General features: G+C 28.6%; 1 protein-coding gene and 1 long non-coding RNA gene across 2 annotated transcripts; one reads left to right on the top strand and one right to left on the bottom strand.

Moving 5' to 3' along the window:
• The first annotated feature begins 4,831 nt into the window (after positions 1-4,831).
• On the top strand, positions 4,832-8,595 carry LOC108467483 (uncharacterized). Its single transcript, XM_017768105.2, has 8 exons — positions 4,832-5,382; positions 5,814-6,299; positions 6,575-6,737; positions 6,903-7,200; positions 7,446-7,518; positions 7,617-7,707; positions 7,802-7,881; positions 8,081-8,595. The coding sequence occupies exons 1-8, from the start codon at positions 5,296-5,298 to the stop codon at positions 8,327-8,329; spliced, it is 1,527 nt and encodes a 508-aa protein (XP_017623594.1). The 5' UTR covers positions 4,832-5,295; the 3' UTR covers positions 8,330-8,595.
• A 9,720-nt stretch (positions 8,596-18,315) lies between these two features.
• On the bottom strand, positions 18,316-19,035 carry LOC108469425 (uncharacterized). Its single transcript, XR_001869088.2, has 2 exons — positions 18,892-19,035; positions 18,316-18,666 (listed from the first exon to the last, which is right to left on the bottom strand). It is a non-coding gene; the product is annotated as an uncharacterized LOC108469425 (long non-coding RNA).
• Positions 19,036-20,804: the final 1,769 nt, after the last annotated feature.

The raw sequence follows: 20,804 nt of genomic DNA, 5'->3' as shown, positions 1-20,804 counted from the left end.
AGTATTATATTAATGTTTTCATTTTAAATATTTGTTAATATTTATATAATTAAGATTATATTTATATTTCTAATCATAAATATTATATATGTGTTTAATGTGTAGGGATAGATTAAGATAATTTTAATTATTTTTTTTAGTTTGTAATAATAATGATTATAAATATATATTTTATTATAACATGGAAGCACAAAAAATAAATTTTTATTACCAAAATTAGCAGTGGCACTCGACAGTCTGACATCATCCATTAAATTTTTTTTACCTTGATAGCCATTGGTGTCGTCTGAGACACCAACGACACCCATTAAAAAATATTTTTTTTTTCTTTTTTTTTCTCGGTCGTGAGTCCTCATTTTTTTCACAAATATTTTGAGAAAAATACGGGTGTCGCCTGACATAGTGACGACACAAAAAAGATTTTTTTTAACCTGATGATTGGCAAATAATGACGTCGAAAAAGAGAGTGGTATCGCCTGACCAACCAACAGTACCAAGTTACACTGTTAAAAAAAAGTCATTTCCTTATATAATTTTTGGTCCAGGTCATTTTATTAATTAATTTATTTTTTAAGTTCCCATTTCAAATAAATGGATGACAAAAGTTTTAATCATTATCACATGCAAACCAAGACAAAATGACAATTTTATTAGTTTTAATATTATATTCATTACCTTATTATTGTTAAGTCTAAAAACAAAATGTTATTAATTCAATTTTGTCTTGAATTATTTTTAAAAATTAAAATTGAATTGTAAATTTTAATAAAAATCAAACAAAATGTAAGTAATAATATTCGGTATAAAGCTAAAATATAATGATAATTTATTTTTAAAATACAATATTAAATATTAATCAAAATAAAGTATAATAATGATTTTCAATTTTTAAAAAAATGTATTATATCTTTTCGTTACATAGATATGTGTAAGCATGGTAGAAAACGTTGACTTCCTATTTGACTCTATTTGAGATAGTAATTTGGTTAGCCACTTGTCCAAATTTGGGGAGTGATAGTAGCATCCTTCCGTTATCAAGATCATCCACTTGTAAGTGTGAACATTTATTAAGTGTGAATATGCTCTTAATACAATAAAGAGCCCGTTGAGGGGTTTGTTTAGTTCAAACCCTTAGGTGCCATATAAAGGGGAGGGGTTCAAACCTTACTAAGCACGTGATGCACAACCCAATCCAACAAGGTGCTCCTACTTTGTGAATCCCACCTTCAATTCACGCTCCCATTAGTGTTAAAAGACTAAATTCCTGCTAGTTCAATCTAACATTTTATTTGGATTTTTGTTTCCCCGCTAGTTCAATTTCAATAGTTGAAAAAATAATAATAAATCTTAAAGTACTCAAAAATGCCTCTTTTAACAAAACATAGATGATTTGCAGTAATGGTTTTAGTAGAGAATTAATGAAGTTATGCAACAATCAAGAAGTTATTTAGAAGTAAATTTTATCATGTTAGATATAACATGATTACAAAATATAAATATATCCGCATAAAAAAAACATAAACATAACACAAATACATTATTTATATTTGAATTGGAAGCATGATTTTAACTATTACCTTAAATCTATTTTTGAAGATCGATAAAGTCATTTTAATATAATAAAAACAATTTAATTCTCTTAACACCTTTATCTATTCATTCATTTTACGTATCAATCTTTTAGTACAAATTATTGAAAGGCTAAATCGGAAGTCCTTTGAATGAAAACAATATATTTTTCAAGCACTACAATAGCATACACAAAAGAAATGTAAATAGTAAGGTCTGCAAGTTGGTGGACAAGCCTTTATGCAATCTGTATCTGTGTAGCATTTAGCATTCACCATTGGTACACCATCAAAGGGTAATGGCTCGAACACCGGTAAACAACTACATTTATTGGTTTTTAAGTCACAAAGGCCGAGATGATCACAATTCAATTGACACTCCGAGTCATGAGTACATGCTTCCGAGTTTGATACAATTGCAAATTAAATAATAAATTTTCATCATTTATTCGTTTTATTTAATTTTTTTAATTAGATATTAATGCATATATATATAATATGAATCTAAGACAAATGAGATCTGAATCTCAACAATTGAAGCCTCTTTTTTATCTTAAGATCACAATATCTTTTGTACAAAAAAAATCATATGTATATGTATGTAATGATTAAATATCGAAGTAAAGAAATATTATATACACTAACCAAATGTCATGATCAAAATGATGAAAAAAAGAAGCAACACCAAAAGAAGCCATTGTTTGAAAGATGTTGAGAGATAAAATTTAGAGTCGGTTATATTACGAAAATGAGTCGGTGATGCACAATGTATGAGATATATTGGACATTTTATAGCTGAATTTATGGATCCTTTTGAACCTAATATTAAATGATGCGATAACTAGTTGATGATATACTTGCCAATTATGTAGCACAATAAAAATCTCAAATAGGAAAATAATAAATTTACAATTTAATTTACACATAACTTATGGTATAATAAGGATAAAGACAAAAGTAAGATAGAAAGAGTTACCATATATAATAAAATTTTTGGAAGTTTCATTATTATAAATAGGGATAAATATCAAAACTATACATGAACTTTGATTTTGTGCAATTTTATACATGAAATTTTGATTTGATCTAATTATTATAAATTATTAACATAATTCTTGATATAACATTATTTTATATTTATATATTGCATACATAAAATAGTTTTTTTAAAAAATGTGTTCTATCTTTTCGTTACATAGATATGCGTAAGCATGATAGAAAACATGGATTTCCTATTTGACTTTATTTGAGATAATATTTTGATCAGCCACTCATCCAAATTTTGGGAGTGGTAATAGCACCCTTTCGTTATTAATATCACCCACTTTTAAGTGAGAACACTTGTGAACATGCTCGCAATACAATAAGGAGCCTGTTATGGCATAATTACCTCATTTTGATTGAGCACATAATAGAATGGGCTCCATGGTCACCCTTTGCACCCATAAATATCCCTTACGCATTTTTTTGGACTAAGTATTTATCCCTCCACATTAACTTGTGGATAAGATGATCTTTCCTATAAATGCACTAACAACGACGAAGAAATGATTGACCTTTTGAAACCCTAAAGTTACTCTAGTTAGCCTATCCTCTTGTTCCTTTCTGACTCTCCACCCCTCTAAGTGAGCCGGTCTCCACCAATCCACCACTATCTCCTCCCTTGTTGTGTCTTGTATTAACAATTGGTGCGGTGAACGTAGATTAACAATATAAAAGTTCCAGAAAATACAACCCTCACCTCTTTTAATCTCGTCAACTTCGTTAACCCTACCAACTCCTCTTAGGAGAATGACAAAGTTCCTACTAACACTAAGCTTCCTTCGAGCCAAAATCTTCATCCTAGCACTTAGAGAACAAAGAACCCAACCATTACCCCTCTTGAAGCCTTTACACAACTCATGGCCACCTTCTATATCCCTTTTTGCACTCCTATGGCTGATCCTACTACAACCATAGTCTTGCCACCAACTACTCTAAGCATTCAAATCTCGCCCGACACTTCCATGTCAGATTCCAGATATCAAATCATGTGCCTAATTTTTTTCAATTTGACTACTCTCCAGTCTCAACCCACTATTGTTGGTGGATCCTCAAATTAGGTTTCTCAACAATAATAAGCATTTGACCTTCAATTGCAAGTCAATAAGATGTAAGAGAAAATGCGCCTCATGCAAGAACAACTCTTGGCTCAACAATGCTAGTTTCAGGAGTAGTTGGAGTGCCAATGCTTGTCGGATTTGCAAAATCATAATGAGCAATTGATTGCAAAGCTTTGCTTAGCCAATGATGTTGTTAAGAAGAATAACTTGCTTGACCCCATTCATCTAGAATATTCTGCGAAAATAATTATATTATTTGAAAGTATTTTTATTTTTATAATTTTATATAAAAATAATTAATTTTAAACTTAAAGCATAATCTTTAAAAAAAAATTTAAAAATTGTTGTTGTAAAAAAAGTTGATATTATTGATTGCAACCAATGTTTTAGGAATTGAATCAATGTTCGAACCAGTTAGACCATTGGTTCGAGTGGTCTAAAGAAAATAAATTATTAAAAATATAAAAACCGATTTAACTGTAAGTTCAAATTGACTTTTTAATTTTGTTCAACTTGTTTATACCAATCCATGGGACAATTGATTTTATACTTTTCATCAAATCGATACTCTTAACAATTTTCGATCTAACTAATTAATCAGTCCAATTTGATTCAAACAATATTGATATCATGTAGAAATGGGAATAACCATATTATTAATATTTAAGGGAGAATAACAAAAAAAAAAAAAAGAGAAGAAGAAGAAGAAGAGAGGGTTATAAAATTAAGAATCCAACTAACGAATTTAATAGACGCATTTATGGATCTTTCAATAAATTAGGGCGGCATCCATACTTCCCCATAAATATTGTTTACATCATCTATACTTTATTTTTCTTCTTTTAAATATTATTTTATTCCCATTAATTTAATTTACAAAATTTCCATACATTTTCTTAGGATTTTAAAAGTTTATATATTTGGTTATATCAAATAACATGTGGTTTATTAGATGATAAATATTCTGATTTAATTCTTCATTCTATAAGGTTTAAAGTATTAAGCATTCAAATGCAACTCTGCGTGTTGCTACCTTTCTTATTTATGGAATAGTTTGAGCCAGAAAAAGCTACATCTTTCTCATTCAATAAATTCCTTAATGAGCTATGTATTTAATACCAAATCAGTTTAAAAATTCAATAATTTCTTTCTTTTATACTGATTAGTCTAAAATTAATATTATTATATAATCCAAATATATTTTCTATTAAAATAATTTGTCTTATATATAAACCTCTCAAAAGCCATGAACAGCACGTAACATTGACCCACTGCTTTTAAAAGAAGAAAAGGAAATGAATAATGGGTTACCAGATTTCCTTTATGTTTTATTGAAATCATGAAGAACAACCATGGGTTTATCGTTTACAAGCATTCATGGAGGTGAAAGCAGACCAAGTGATTGAAGTGAAAGTTAAAAACTGGTTTTCCACTGCAGTGTCGTGTACCAAAGAGAGAGAGAAAGAAGTGTCAGTAGGCCATGTTTTCCACCATATCTTGCCTTAAATGACAAATATTGTTCATCTCCCACTCTTTTCAACAGAAACCCAACAACCCTTTTTCTTTCTTTAAGATTGTTAATTTGGTGAGATTTCTTCGATTTTGTTGATGAAAAAAAAAAAAAGATGAAGACTGAAGAAAAAACAGTGACAGAGGAACATGATGCTGGTGCTGCTGCAAGACGAGGAACAGTTTCTGTTCCTATTCAACAGGTATTTTCCAGTTTCCTTGTTACTGGAATGCTTAATTTGTATCTTTTCACTGAATATTCAATATTACTTCATAACATTTACAGCTAGAATCCATAGATTGGAAATTTGCATGTTTACTCGATGTAAAGATTATGGTTTTAGGCTGTTTTTAATGGCACTTTGTACTTATGAGGGAAATAAATCACAAATTAATTATCTTCATTCTGGTGGATTTAAATTTTAAACTGTTACTGATCTTTTTTATATTTTAAGGTAGTTAAATACATCGGTTAAATCACCGGTTTCATTGGAACATTGTCGGTAGGACCCTAGCTACTCATTGTGAAGTTATATGTTTGCCCCATCTTTGCATTAATATGCTGAAAGCAGCTCTCAAGTGTAGTTCATTATTGCATGTTTGGTTGCATAATGATGAATTGTTCTTGTTTCAGGTGGAAGATTCTGCCGGAATAACCGAGGAAACGGCGGATGCTCGTAATTGGAAGCGAACCAACCTCTTTCTCGAGATCCCCTCGAGAAGTTTGGATGATTCTTCTCAAGACTCTGTCACAGTTAAGATGCCCCAAACACCTAGTTTGACTCCCAGGAAAGTGAATTTTCACTTGACACCGAGTCCTTCCGATGGAAGGATTAATGGATCCTCCTCAGGTCCTTCGTCGTCGAAAGGTAAATCGTTGAGGAGTCTCTTGCCAAAACTAAGCTTCAAGGCTAGAAGTATAAGTTCGGATATTGAAAAGGCTGCAAACTTGGCTCCCGAATCTTCGATTACTTCTCTAAAAGAGAAGCCTTCCATGTCGAGGACATTGTCACTTACCAAGATATTTACTCCCATGATAAACAGAACATCTTCCTTGCCTGTAACTCAAACTGCAAACTCGAACCCGGAATCTGCAAGCGGGGGAAGCCTTGGTGGCTCTGTAAGTTTTGTTATGTTCTTACTTGACATTGTGACTATATTTTTATTGGATTTAGATCGTCTTTTCTATCAACAAGACAGTGAATATTTGGAGTTTATCATGTTGGATTATCGTCGTCAGTTTTCGATTAACGAATAGGGGCATGTTAGTTAGCTGCTAGAATTATTGCATGTTTGCAATCTATTGACCTGACCAAGTGATGTCTTAATGTTAAATGAAGAACATTTGAAAGAAGTCATTTTCATTCAAGGATTTAAGTGTTGGTTCCTTTGCAGAGTAAGGGAAGCATGCTGAAGATATCTCGCTCGTTTTCAGTTCCCGTAAACGAAAAAGAAGGAAAATTAAGGAGAATGGATTCATTCTTTCGAGTGGTTCCCTCAACTCCGCGAGCAAAGGAAGGAGAAATAAGTTCAAACCCTTCTATCAGGCCCGATTCAGGTATCCATTCTATGCATTCATCTATGTTTATGCTTATGTTCAAAATTTTGCAAAGTGCCTTTCATCTAAATAGATCCAACATGAAGTTCAAAGCATATAAAGATATTCGGCCTCGAACTTTTGTCAGCAATGTCTTATGAAAATCTCTTTTTTTTTTTTTTTCAGAAAACAGAGACCCTGATGGTGAGGACATACTGGAAGAAGAGGCTGTTTGTAGAATTTGTATGGTTGAACTATGCGAAGCAGGCGAAACATTTAAGATGGAATGCAGCTGCAAAGGCGAGCTTGCGTTGGCTCACAAAGACTGTGCCGTTAAATGGTTTACCATCAAAGGCAACAAGACATGCGATGTGTGCAAGCAAGAGGTTCAGAACCTACCCGTCACCCTTTTACGAATCCAAAGTGTTCGTGCTCGCCGTGGTGGAACAAGTAGAGGTTTTCCGGATGAAGCTCGTGGATACAGGTAAATTACAGTTTCTTACCAACTCTCCTATAGGATTCAGGTGCGAATATCAGATACGGATATGTTTCTGTCACTAGTATGTTCGGTTTTGTATGTTATACCTTAGGCTTCCTAGGGCAATGATGCCTTAGCTTTTAGTTTATCCTACAAGCATTCCTCATACCTTCTAAACATTAAGTAAAAAACGAATTACCTGACTGCTCTATTGTGTACATTCCGAGCACTTATCCGTTTGATGATTGCAGGGTTTGGCAGGAGGTCCCGGTTCTTGTAATCATCAGCATGCTTGCATATTTTTGTTTTCTCGAGCAGCTTCTGGTAGGATAAGTTGTTTTCCATTCAGAACTTCCCTTCTCTGCTATTGTATATATAAATGTATCCTTGATATATACATAGATATCTCCATTTACCTGCAGGTTGGAAAAATGGGTACCGGAGCCATTGCTATATCGCTTCCATTTTCTTGTGTGCTAGGCCTGCTTGCATCGATGACTTCTTCAACTATGGGTAGGCTTGGCAAACATCCTCAAGCTTTTTGATTAATTTAAGAGGAAATTCAAATGTTGATTAGAAAAAATCCTTTTTAATGTTTGGTATTCAGTGAAGCGAAGATTCATCTGGGTTTACGCATCGATTCAATTCGCCTTGGTGGTTTTCTTTGCTCATATGTTTTATTCATTGGTAAGTGATTTCTCTATCTTGTTTACCACCCGCTGAACTCGATTTTTTGATATACTTGTATCCAACACTCACCTCTCCGAGAAATATCAATGCAATGGTCATTAAAATACACAGTTTTGGTACTTTTAAACATTAAATTTTGTGTAAAACATGGTTTGATTAAAATCAATTAACTTTTTAATCGTTCTTGGACATGCAGGTGAAAGTACAAGCAGTACTATCAATTCTCCTTGCAACATTTTCTGGTTTCGGCGTTGCAATGAGTGGGAGTTCTATCATTGTCGAGATCTTGCGTTGGAGAAGAAGATGGCAGGCTTGGTCCGACCAGCAGCACCATAATTCCCAAGTTCCGTCACCACCGCCGGTCCAACCTCCACGAGCTGTTAATTCACCTCGGAGAGTTCCTGATGGAAACCAGCAAAGAGCAGAAACTTTCAGTGGGAGTTGAAGGGATCCACCTTTCGCCTCTTCGATAGCACTTATCGAGTTCCCTACTATATCCGCTCCGCTCATTCATTGACATAAGTTGAAATTGAAGCTTTAATTGTTTCTTACATTGGTAAGCCCAACATTGAGGCCCCCACAATACAGTATGTATAATCTAGTTTATCTGCAGGTGAAGCATCGTTTGCTTCTTTTTATATACAATGAAATAGTTTGTAATGTGCTTGCAAAAGGGTATATATAATATAATATAATAGGCTTAATACATAATTTGGTAGTTAAATTTTACATTTTTTAACATATGATATTTATGTTAGTTTTTTTTTTATCTAATATGGCAAAAGTTATACATTTTAGTACTTGGAGGTAACATTATTATCTTTTTGTGTGTTTAATTTTAACAAATAATAACCTTTATGACATCCATGAAAGAAAAAAATAGCTAAATACATGTATAAATCAAGAACCAAATATATTATAGTCTTTAATCTTTCACTGAATTGTATATTCAAATATTAATTCAACCTATATTTATAGCATAAACTTAAAGGTTTCTATCAATATTTTCAAATATTTATTAATCGATACACCAAATTAATATTTTAAATCCTTAAAATTTTAAAACAAATCGAAACCCTAAAAATTAACATAAATCCAAAAGATTTGGCATGTATGATAAAAAAACACCGAATCCAAATATCAAATCTATAAAATTTGAAAAACGAATAAACTCAAAAATAATAGAGAATCAATTCGTTCTCAATAATTCAATATAACAAAACTCAGATGCCATTTGTTATTATTGTTAAAAAGAAAGAAGAAGTCAAAGCCTGAGGATGAAAGAGCAAATGAAATATATATTGAGAAAAATTCGAGTAGATTTGAAAAGCTCGATAAAAAAATATAAATTTTGAATTAAATAGTGTGAGTTATTCGGATCAACTCAAATAAAAAAAAATAAAATTTTCGGTTTAACTCGAATATGAATTATACAATTCGAGTTATCCAAAATCTAAATAAGAAAAGACAAAGTTACGTTGTTTTGATAAATGTTTATATTTTCTAAAATTAATCTTCAAAACCATTAGGTTAAAAGGCAAAACTACGTCGTTTTAATAAATGTTTACCCATTAAGTTAAAAAGCAAAACCATTATATTATTTATATAGTTAAATAATCTTGTACTTCGTTTACTAATTAAATAATCGGTCATTGTAAATACAACATTGAGTATAAATAATATAATTCGTTAACTACACTCGACTTAACTCCAAATTTTTTGACTCGATTCAACTCGACTTGACCGAATGCTCACCCGTAATTTAATTTGAGTTTTAAAATTGATTTAATGAAATATTAGCAATAAACTTTCATCAAATTAATCAAAACCTGAATTAAATCATATTCATTTAATTGTATTTGATAAATCAAACACAAAATTAAACAAATTTACAATTAATACTTAGTTTATTTTATTAACAAAATTATGAAAAACTCAAACTAATAATAGTAACAATTAATTTTTTTCAAATTAACCTTAAAACACAAATTAAATACTAAAAAGTTAAGGTTACTAAAATATATAACTTTTGTTAAATCTATAGATATAAAAATGGATTAAAAATAACATAAATACCACATTAATAAAAATGTTGAACTCGGATATTAAATAATATATTAAGTAAATATAATATGAAAAATTGAATCCATATTTTAATTGAGTTTGTTGTTTTCAAAGTCTGTGAAATGCAATTATCAAGATGCAAGTCATAGATGAATACATTTTTAAAAAAGAAAATTACTGATGAATTAAACTAAAATACCCTTATTAGGTAGATGGAATGAAATTATGGTAATAATGCCTTATTGCCTCAAATTGGAGCAAAACTTGAACAAAAAAGAAAAGAAAAACATTAAATGAAAGTTGGATATTATTCAAAATAAAGGGGCAGTCCACATCAACCCCCAGGGGGCAAAATCATGTGAAACATGTTTTATGTAATGGGTGATTTGCAAATGCTATGCATCCGTTGAACCAAAATCATCTTCATTATTTACCAATTTAATGCCTCATTTCATTTTTGCATACTGAAATAACTTTTATATTATCAAAAATAATTAGTATAATTTTGAAATTTAAAAGGAGAAACTATTAAAATAGTCACTTTTATTTATTTCAAGTTACATTTGAGTCACTTATGTTTGAAATGTTATGTTTTAGTCACTTATTTTTTTTTTTTTAACATTTTAGTCACTGAGCCGCTAATTACCGTTAATGGTGTAACAGTAGGCTAACATAACACTTTAAATCATCATTTTAAACGAAAATCTTAAGTTAAATTCTACAATTTGTCCTTATATTTTATTCATTTTGGGTAATTTAATTTTTTATGTTCTTTTAACTTTTTTTTTCCCTTTATTTTTCATTCTCTTATGATTCTCCCCTTGTTTTCCTCCCTTCTTCATTTAATATGTAAAATAATTTAAAAAAGAAAAAAAATCAGAATGCTCAAATTTTAAAGGTTAAATTATGCTGTTTTCATTTTGGTCATTTAAAAAAATCTTTTCAATTTCATCACTCAATTTTTAAGGCGTTTTCATTTTAGTCACTCAAACATTAAATTATTAATGGCATATGACTCTATACGCCAATTGATCATTTTCATTTTCGTCACCAACTTTTTTAAGTTTTGATCTGGATTAAAAAAAAGGATTAAAGTGAAAACGCAGTAGAAACTAAAATAATGTATTAAAAAATTATCATATTGTAATCTTTTACCCTTTGCCAAAAGATTTAAATTTTTTCAAAATTAAATCTTTAAATTTCAAAACATCAAAATCAATTAAATAAATTGTTAAAAAATTATCTCTTGATAATGTCAATTGATTTGTTACAATAATATTGAAATTAATTTATTTAATTAAATTTAATCTCCTTCTAAAGTTTAAAATTTCATTTTATGTTTCCAAATTAAAATAAAATCAAATAACTATTTTAATAATTGTCTACAAAACCCAAATTTTTTTTGATTATAAAAACAAAGAAAAATGGGTTAATTAGGCAAAAATGTCATTTTTGAAAGTTAATGAGGGAATTAGGCCGTTTTTCTCAAATTTAAGAAAATAGGCCAATTTTGAAAAAGATACAGAAAACACCTTCGGGAGACATTTTCGTCCAAGATCATTTTATCCAACTGTAAAACATATAAAATGGCGAATTTTTTCAACTGTTAAAATTTCAAATGGCTAATTATAGTTTTACCCCCTAATGGCAATTTCATTTTTTATATAAACCCTACTTATTTTTCAAATTTAATCTCTCTATTTTTTAAATTTAAAAATTCAGATCTAATTGTTCACACGATTAAATTCTTTTGATAAATTCGTTGGACATTTTAAAATTAAAAAAGAAACTCATACAGTAACCATGTAATTGAAAATTTCACAAATAATTTTGATGATGTTAACAACTCTTAAAAATTACATCATCATTTTAATTAAAATATAGTTTTGGGCTAACCAATGACATTGAAAAGTTGAGGTACCAAATTAAGTCAAAAACTTCAAATATAAAGATTAAATCTTAAATTTGAGTGTAGTATAGGAACCAAAATTAAAATTTGACCATTATTACATAATTTATAAAAACTTAAAAACTTATTCAAACTCATCATGCCAAAATAATTTTTTATTAGTAATATATTTTCTTTTAAAAATTATGTCAAAAATTTAATCGAGAGTCAACAATATTAACAATTTGGACTAAACATTATAAAAATAGGAACAAATTATTGTAGAATTTAAGTATAAAGATTAAATCTTAATTTTAAGTATAGTAGAGGGACCAAAAGTGATATTTGACCATTTTGGATGAATGAAGATCAAATATTAATTTTAGGCATAGTAGAGGACCAAAAATGGTATTTGACCATTTTCCTATGAAAAGAAAAAAAAATTAAGGCCAAACACGTGTCAAGGCTTGTAAATCTTATATATTAGCATCATTCTCTTTCTTCTTATTGCGTTGATTAGTTATTTTATCAAATTATGGAGTGCAAATTTGAATGTTAAATTATATTTTAATATTATTTTTAAAATTTAATTTTTCATTTTTTAAATTAAAAATTTAGGTTTATTTATTATTATGGTTAAAATTTTTTATAAATTTTATTGATGAGATATTTTAAAATTAAAAAAATATATTTGTCAATCATGTAACAATAAAATAATATTGAAAATGTTTATATGAATTTTTTTCTTAAAAACATTCATTCGAATGCATCATGATAAAATAAATTTTTTATTGGAATATTGTTCCTAAAAAAATTGATGTCTACATTTTTATTAAAATAAATAATAATAAATATTTAAACTAATTAAAGATATTATAAAAGTAAAAGTTTAAAGTGAAGTTTAATTATTGTCTAATAATGTACAAAAAACCAAAAAAAAAATAACAACGCAAAACCTAAAAGAAATAAAAAAACTATGTATCTGTCTCTAAGACTGCATGAGATTATATATAACCACGAAATATTTAATCAAAAATTAATGATATGAACTATTTGTACTAATTAATAACGCTATAAAAATAAAGTGACCAAATTGCATTAGAAATTAAAGTGTAGAAATTAAATCTCAAATTTAGGTATGATAGAGAGACCAAAATTGAAATTTAATTATTTTTCTAAAACAGTATAAAAAAAGAAAAGAAAAAGGTAAGACTAATGCAAACATAAAAGAAATAGAAAATAATGTGCCTGTGGTATTCAAATTGTATATAATCACGTAATATTTTAAGAAAAAAGTTAATGATATTAACTATTTGGACTAATTAATAACATAATAAAAATATAAGGATCAATTTACGTTAAAAATTAAATTATAGAAATTAAATCTTAAATTTAGACATTTTAGAGGGACCAAAATAGAAATTTAATCATTTTGGTAAAATGCAAAAAGAGAAAGAAAAAGGGAGCACAGTTTGGGTGGGCCATTTGTAAGAAGAAGAGGACCTTAGACAAATTAGAGGGATCAAAACTGAAATTTAACCATTTTGGTAAAACCCAAAACAAAGAGAGCATGATTTGGTTGCCACGTGTAAGCAAGATTACCTTCCTTTTGTATATATAGTTATATAAAATGTTAGTCGAAATGGAATTTAAAGGCTTTCAGCTTCTCACGTCTCTTCTTCTTTCTTCTTAACAAAAATTATATATATCAAATAAGAAAATTTACATAAAATGCATGTAAAAATGATTTGAAATTTGTTGAGTGAGTCTTAGCTTGATTGGCATGTGCATTGTTGATAATATAGGAGGACATGGGTTCGAGTGTGTTGAAGTATATTATCCTCCTATTTATGAGTTGGGGAGGGGCTATAGATAATTCTAGGTATTATCTCACATAGAGCAGATATAATCAAAACCTATAATAAAATTGTTCAAAAAAAAAGATTTGAAATATAAGAAAAAGTAAAGAGGAGGTTGACTTCATCATCCATCCTTAAGTCGAATATGGCGCTTATAAAGCAAGAACGCCACGTTGGATCAGACTGTGAATGGTAAGGTTTAAACCCTTGCCCTTATATTTGCATTAGGGCATATAGATTGCCATTTAATCAGGTGGTACAATGCTTCCCCTCTAATGACCTATATGATATAGGTTCAGGGTTTCATACTCTACCACAAGCAAATGACCACTATTTACTTTAGTAGGTAACCACGCACAAAATATAGTCTAGTTCAATGAGGCACTTTCGCTTTATGAATCTATTGTCTCTTCAAGTAGTCTCAAGTGTTCAAGTTTGCCGTAGAGTTGGGGGACAAAACATTGGGTTGATCCAAAGGCAATAGCGACCTGTTGAGGGGTTTGTTTGGTTCAAATCCTTAGGTGCCATATAAAGGGGAGGGGTTCAAACCTTACTAAGCATGCAACGCACGACCCAATCCAACAAGGTGCTCCTACTTTGTGAATCCCGCCTTCGATTTAGGCTCCCATAAGTGTCAGAAGTTTTTTTAAAGTAAATTTTATCATGCTAAATATGTCATGATTACACAATATAAATATAACCTAACATAAAAAAGAACATAAACATAAACACAAATACATCATTTATATTTGAATTGGAAGCATGATTTTAACTATTAGCTTGCATCTATTTTTTCAAGATTGATAAAGTCGTTTTTAGTATAATAAAGACAATTTAATTCTCTCAACACCTTTATCTATTCATTCATTTTATGTACCAATTTTTTAGTACAAATTATTGAAAGGCTTAAATTCGAAGTCCTTTAAACGAAAAACAATATATTTTTCAAGCATTACAATAGCATAAGCAAAAGCAATGAAAACATTTAGGTGTGCAATTTGGTGGACAAGCATCTTTGCAATCGTCATCCGTGCTGCATTTAGCATTTGCCATCGGTACACCATCAAAGGGTAATGGCTCAGGCACCGGCAAGCAACTACATTTATTGGTTTTTAAGTCACAAAGACTGAGATGATCACAGTTCAATTGGCACTCCGAGTCATGAGTACATGCTTTCGAGTTTGATACACCTGCAAATTAAACAATAAATTTTCATCATTTATTTGTTTTATTTTTTAATTAGATATTAATGCATATATATAACATGAATCTAAGGTAAGTGAGATTTGAATCTCAACAATTGCAGTCTCTCATTTTATCTTAAGATCACAATATCTTTTGTACAAAAAAAATCATATGTATATGTATATAATGATTAAATATCAAAGTAAATAAATATTATATACACTAACCAAATGCCACGATCAAAACAATGAGAAAAGAAGCAACGCCAAAAGAAGCCATTGTTTGAAAGATGTTGAGAGATGAAATTTAGAGTCGATTATATTATGAAAATGAGTCGATGATGCACAATTTATAAGATATATTGGACATTTTATAGCTGAATTTGTGGACCCTTTTGAACCTAATATTAAATGATACAATATCTAGTTGATGATATACTTGCCAATTATGTAGCTCTCAAATAGGAAAATAATAAATTTACAATTTAATTTACACATAACTTATAGTATAATGAGGAAAAGAACAAAAGTAAGACAGATAGAGCTGCCATATATAATAAATTTTTTGGAAGTTTCACTATTATAAATAAAGATAAATACCAAAATTATATATGAATTATGATTTAATGTGTAATTGTATACATGAAATTTGATTTTGTGTACTTTTATACATGAATTTTTATTTGATCCAATTCTTGTAAATTATTAACATAGTTATTGAGATAACATCATTTTATGTTTATATATTGCATACATAAAATAATTGTATTTATCCAATGTAAAAATAATTGATGTATTTATTTTTTAAAATATGTATGATTTAAATCAAAATTAAAGTTTCAAGTGTACATTTGAACCACAATAAGAGTTTCACATGTATAATTGCACTAAATTAAAGTTAATGTATATTAATGCACATTAAATCAAAGTTCATGTATAACTTTTAGATTTATCCCTTAAAATAAATGCAATACTTTCACAAATATAATATAAGTACAAATTTATGTTTAGCTAACTATAATGTAAAATCAAACTAGTACAAAGCATAATAGATGAAGAATCGAAAAGAAAAGAATTTGAACAAAATTTACACATATTATACACACATGATATAATTGAAGACACATATTTTAATAATTTATCGTGAAACTTGAATCTATGTACTCAAAGCATTTACCACATTAATATTATAGACAATAATTGTTTTTAAAATTTAAGTCAAATTATTATGTTAGGACTTATAACTTAGTGAATATATCTTATATCCAAAAATCATTGATGTTTCATTTTTGGGTAAACTTCAAAAATAGTCACCTTTGTTTACCTCATGTTATATTTTAGTCATTTATGTTTGAAATGTTACGTTTTAGTCACTTACATTATTGTAAGTCTAAAACCGAAGTTTGATCATTGTCTAATAATGTACAAAAAAAAAAAACAAAGCAACAATGCAAACCTAAAAGAAATAGAAAATTACATATTTGTCTTTAAGACTATCTTCAAATTATATATAACCATGTAATATTTTAATCGAAAACTTAATTATATGAACTATTTGTACTAATTAATAACGCTATAAAAATACAGGTGACCAAATTGCATTAGAAATTAAAGTGTAGAAGTTAAACCTCAAATTTAGGACCAAAATTGAAATTTAATTATTTTTCTAAAATTGTAAAAAAAAGAAAAAAGAAAATGTAAGACTGATGCAAACTTAAAAGAAATAGAAAACAATGTGTCGACTCTAAGACTCTTATGGTATTCAAATTGTATATAATCATGTAATGTTTTAATAAAAAGTTAATAATATTAACTATTTGGACTAATTAATAACATAATAAAAATATAAGGACTGATTTATGTTTAAAATTAAATTATAGAAATTAAATATTAAATTTAGAAATTTTAGAGGATCAAAACTGAAATTCAACCATTTTGGTAAAATGCCAAAAAAAAAAAGAAAAAGAAAGGGAGCACGGTTTGGGTGTGCCACTTGTAAGTAGAAGAGGACCGTAGAGATATTAGAGGGACCAAAACTGAAATTTAACCATTTTGGTAAAACGCAAACAAAGAGAGAGCATGATATGGCTGCCACGTGTAAGTAGGAGTACGTTCCTTTTATATATATAGTTATATAAAAAGTTAGTCGAAATGGAGTTTAAAGGCTTTCAACTTCTCACCATTTCTTCTTCTTTCTTCTTAAAGAAAATTATATCTATCAAATAAGAAAATTTACATATATTAAATATTTTAAAGGCATGTAACAATTATTTGAAATTTGTTGATTAAGTCTTAACTTAATTGGTATGAACATTGTTGACAATGTAAGAGGATGTGGATTCGACTGTGTTGAAGCACATTATCCTCCTAATTATGAGTTGGGAAAGGGCTATGGATAGTTGTAGGCATTATGTTACAAAGAGCAGATATAATCAAAACCTAAAATAAGATTGTTAAAAAAAAGATTTGAAATTTAAGAAAAAGTAAAGAAGAGGTTAACTTCATCATCCATCCTCAAGTTGAAGATGACACTTATAAAGCAAGAACGCCACGTTGGATCAGATTGTGCATCACCTATTAAAGGAATGTGAACGTTGCGCGCTTGGTAAGGTTTAAGTCCTTGCCCTTTATATTTGCATCTAAAGGCATATACACTTCCACTTAATCAAGTGGTATTATGGCTCCCCTCTAATGACCTATATGATATAGGTGTAGGTTTAATACTCTACCATAGGTAAACAACTACTGTTTCCTTTGGTAGGTGATCATGTACCACATATAGTTTGATTTAACGAGGCACTTCCATTTTATGAATCCTTTGAATCTTCATGTAGCCTCAGACATTCAAGTTTTCCATAGAGTTCGGAAACAAATTATTGGGTTGATCCAAAGACAATAACGACCTGTTGAGGGGTTTGTTTGGTTCAAACCCTTAGGTGCCATATAAAAAGGAGGGGTTCAAACCTTACTAAGCACACGACACACGATCCAATCCAACAAGTGCTCCTACTTTGTGAATCCCACCATCGGTTCAAGCTCCAATCAGTGTCAAAAGACTAAATCCCCGCTAGTTAAATCTAACGTTTTATTTGGATTTTTGTTTTCCCGCTAGTTCAATTTCAATAGTTGAAAAAATAATAATAAATCTTTAAGTACTCAAACATGTCTCCTTTAACAAAACATAGATGATTTGCAATAATGGTTCTTGTAGAGAATTAATAAAGTTATGCAACAATCAAGAAGTTCTTTAGAAGTAAATTTTATCATGTTAGATATGACATGATTACACAATATAAATATAACTTGACATAAAAAGAACATAAACATAGCACAAATACATTATTTATATTTGAATTGGAAGCATGATTTTAACTATTAACTTACATCTATTTTTTCAAGATCAATAAAGTCATTTTAGTATATAAAGACAACTGAATTCTCTCAACACCTTTATCTATTCATTCATTTTATGTACCAATTTTTTAATACAAATTATTGAAAGGCTTAAATTCGAAGTCTTTTGAACGAAAATAATATATTTTTCAAGCATTACAATAGCATAAGCAAAAGCAATGAAAACATTTAGGTGTGCAATTTGGTGGACAAGCATCCTTGCAATCATCATCCGTGCTGCATTTAACATTCACCATCGGTACACCATCAAAGGGTAATGGCTCAGACATCGGCAAACAACTACATTTATTGGTTTTTAAGTCACAAAGGCCGAGATGATCACAATTCAATTGACACTCCGAGTCATGAGTACATGCTTCCAAGTTTAATACACCTGCAAATTAAACAATAAATTTTCATCATTTATTTGTTTTATTTAATTTTTTTAATTAGATATTGATGCATATATAATATAAATCTAAGACAAATGAGATTTGAATCTCAACAATTGAAGCCTCTCCTTTTATCTTAAGATCGCAATATCTTTTGTACAAAAAAATCATATGTATATGTATGTAATGATTAAATATCAAAGTAAAGAAATATTATATACACTAACCAAATGCCAGGATCAAAACAACGAAAAAAGAAGCAACACCAAAAGAAGCCATTGTTTGAAGATGTTGAGAGATGAAATTTAGAGTCGATTATATTATGAAAATGAGTCGGTGATGCACAATTTATGAGATATATTGGACATTTTATAGTTGAATTTGTGGACCCTTTTGAACCTAATATTAAATGATGCACTATCTAGATGGGGATATACTTGCCAATTATGTAGCACAATAAAAATCTCAAATAGGAAAATACTAAATTTGTAATTTAATTTACACAACTTATGGTATAATAAAGATAAGAACAAAAGTAAGATAGATAGTTACCATATATAATAACTTTTTGGAAGTTTCATTATTATAAATATGGATAAATACCAAAACTATACATGACCTATGATTTAATTTGCAATTGTATATATGAAATTTGATGTTGTGCAATTTTAGACATGAAATTTTGATTTGATCCAATTTTGTAAATTTTAATATAATTTTGATGTAATATCATTTTATGTTTATATGTTGCATACATAAAATAATTATATTTATCCAATATAAAAATAATTGATGTATTTATTTTTAAAATGTGTATGATTTAAATCAAAATTAAAGTTTCAACTGTACATTTGAACCACAATTAGAGTTCACGTGTATAATTGCACCAAATTAAGGTTCATGTATATTAATGCACATTGAATCAAACTTCATGTATAATTTTAGATTTATCCCTTATAATAAATGCAATACTTTCACAAATATAATATAAGTACAAATGTATGTTTAACCAACTATAATATAAAATCAAACTAGTACAAAGTATAATAGATGAAGAATCGAAAAGAAAATAACTGAACAAAATTTACACATATTATACGCGTATGGTACAATTGAAGACACATATTTAAGTAATTTATCATGAAACTCAAATCATGTACTCAAAGCATCCAACATATTACTATTTTTTTATAAATTACAATAAATTGAAAATATTTTTCTAAACAAAGACAATAAATTTTTTAAAATTTCAGTCAATTTATTAAGTTAGGATTTATAACTTAGTGAATACAACTTATATCCAAAAATCATTGATGTTTCATTTTAGGTAAACTACAAAAATAGTAATTTTTGTTTATCTTATGTTACATTTTAATCATTTATGGTTGAAATGTTAGGTTTTAGTCACTTATGTTATCGTGTTGTAACATTTTAGTCACTGAGTCGTTAGCTAACATAGTACGTTAAATAATCATTTTAAACGAAAATCTTAGGTTAAATTCTAAAATTGGTCCCTATATTTTTTTCATTTTGGGCAATTTATTTATTTTTATGTTCTTTTAACTTTTTTTTTCTTTTTTTTTCATTCTCTTTTGCTTATCCCTTTGTTTTCCTCCCATCTTCATTTCTTTTAACGTATTTTTTTTTTATGTTTTCCATTTGTTAAAACTAGTCCACAAGCTTGCCTCACTCGAAAAAAATTAAATTGTTCAAAAAAAAAAGTATAAGGATTAGTTTTAACAAATGACAAGTATAGAAAAACTATGTTAAAAGAAATGTGGAAGGGAGAAAAACAGAAAGAGAAGCAAAAGAGAATGAAAAATAAAGATAAAAAAAGGAAAGCTAAAAAAAATAAAAGAAAAAAACATTAAATTGCTTGAAATAAAAAAAATATGAGGACCGATTATATAAATTAACCTAAAATTTTTGTTAGAAATGATGATTTAATGTTCCACGTCAGCTTACCATTATACAGTTAACGGAAATTAATGGCTCAGTTACTAAAATGTTACAACGTGATAACGTAAGTAAAAAAAACGTAACATTTCAAACATAAGTGACTAAAACATAACCTGAGGCAAATAAAAAAGACTATTTTAATAGTTTACCCAATTAAAATTAATTTATTGTTAATTCATTA

Source organism: Gossypium arboreum, chromosome 8 (genome assembly GCF_025698485.1).
Source record: "Gossypium arboreum isolate Shixiya-1 chromosome 8, ASM2569848v2, whole genome shotgun sequence".
Taxonomy (NCBI): Eukaryota; Viridiplantae; Streptophyta; class Magnoliopsida; order Malvales; family Malvaceae; genus Gossypium; species Gossypium arboreum.
Note: the sequence above shows the minus strand (reverse complement) of the source record. Positions and strands in the feature narration are given on the sequence as shown.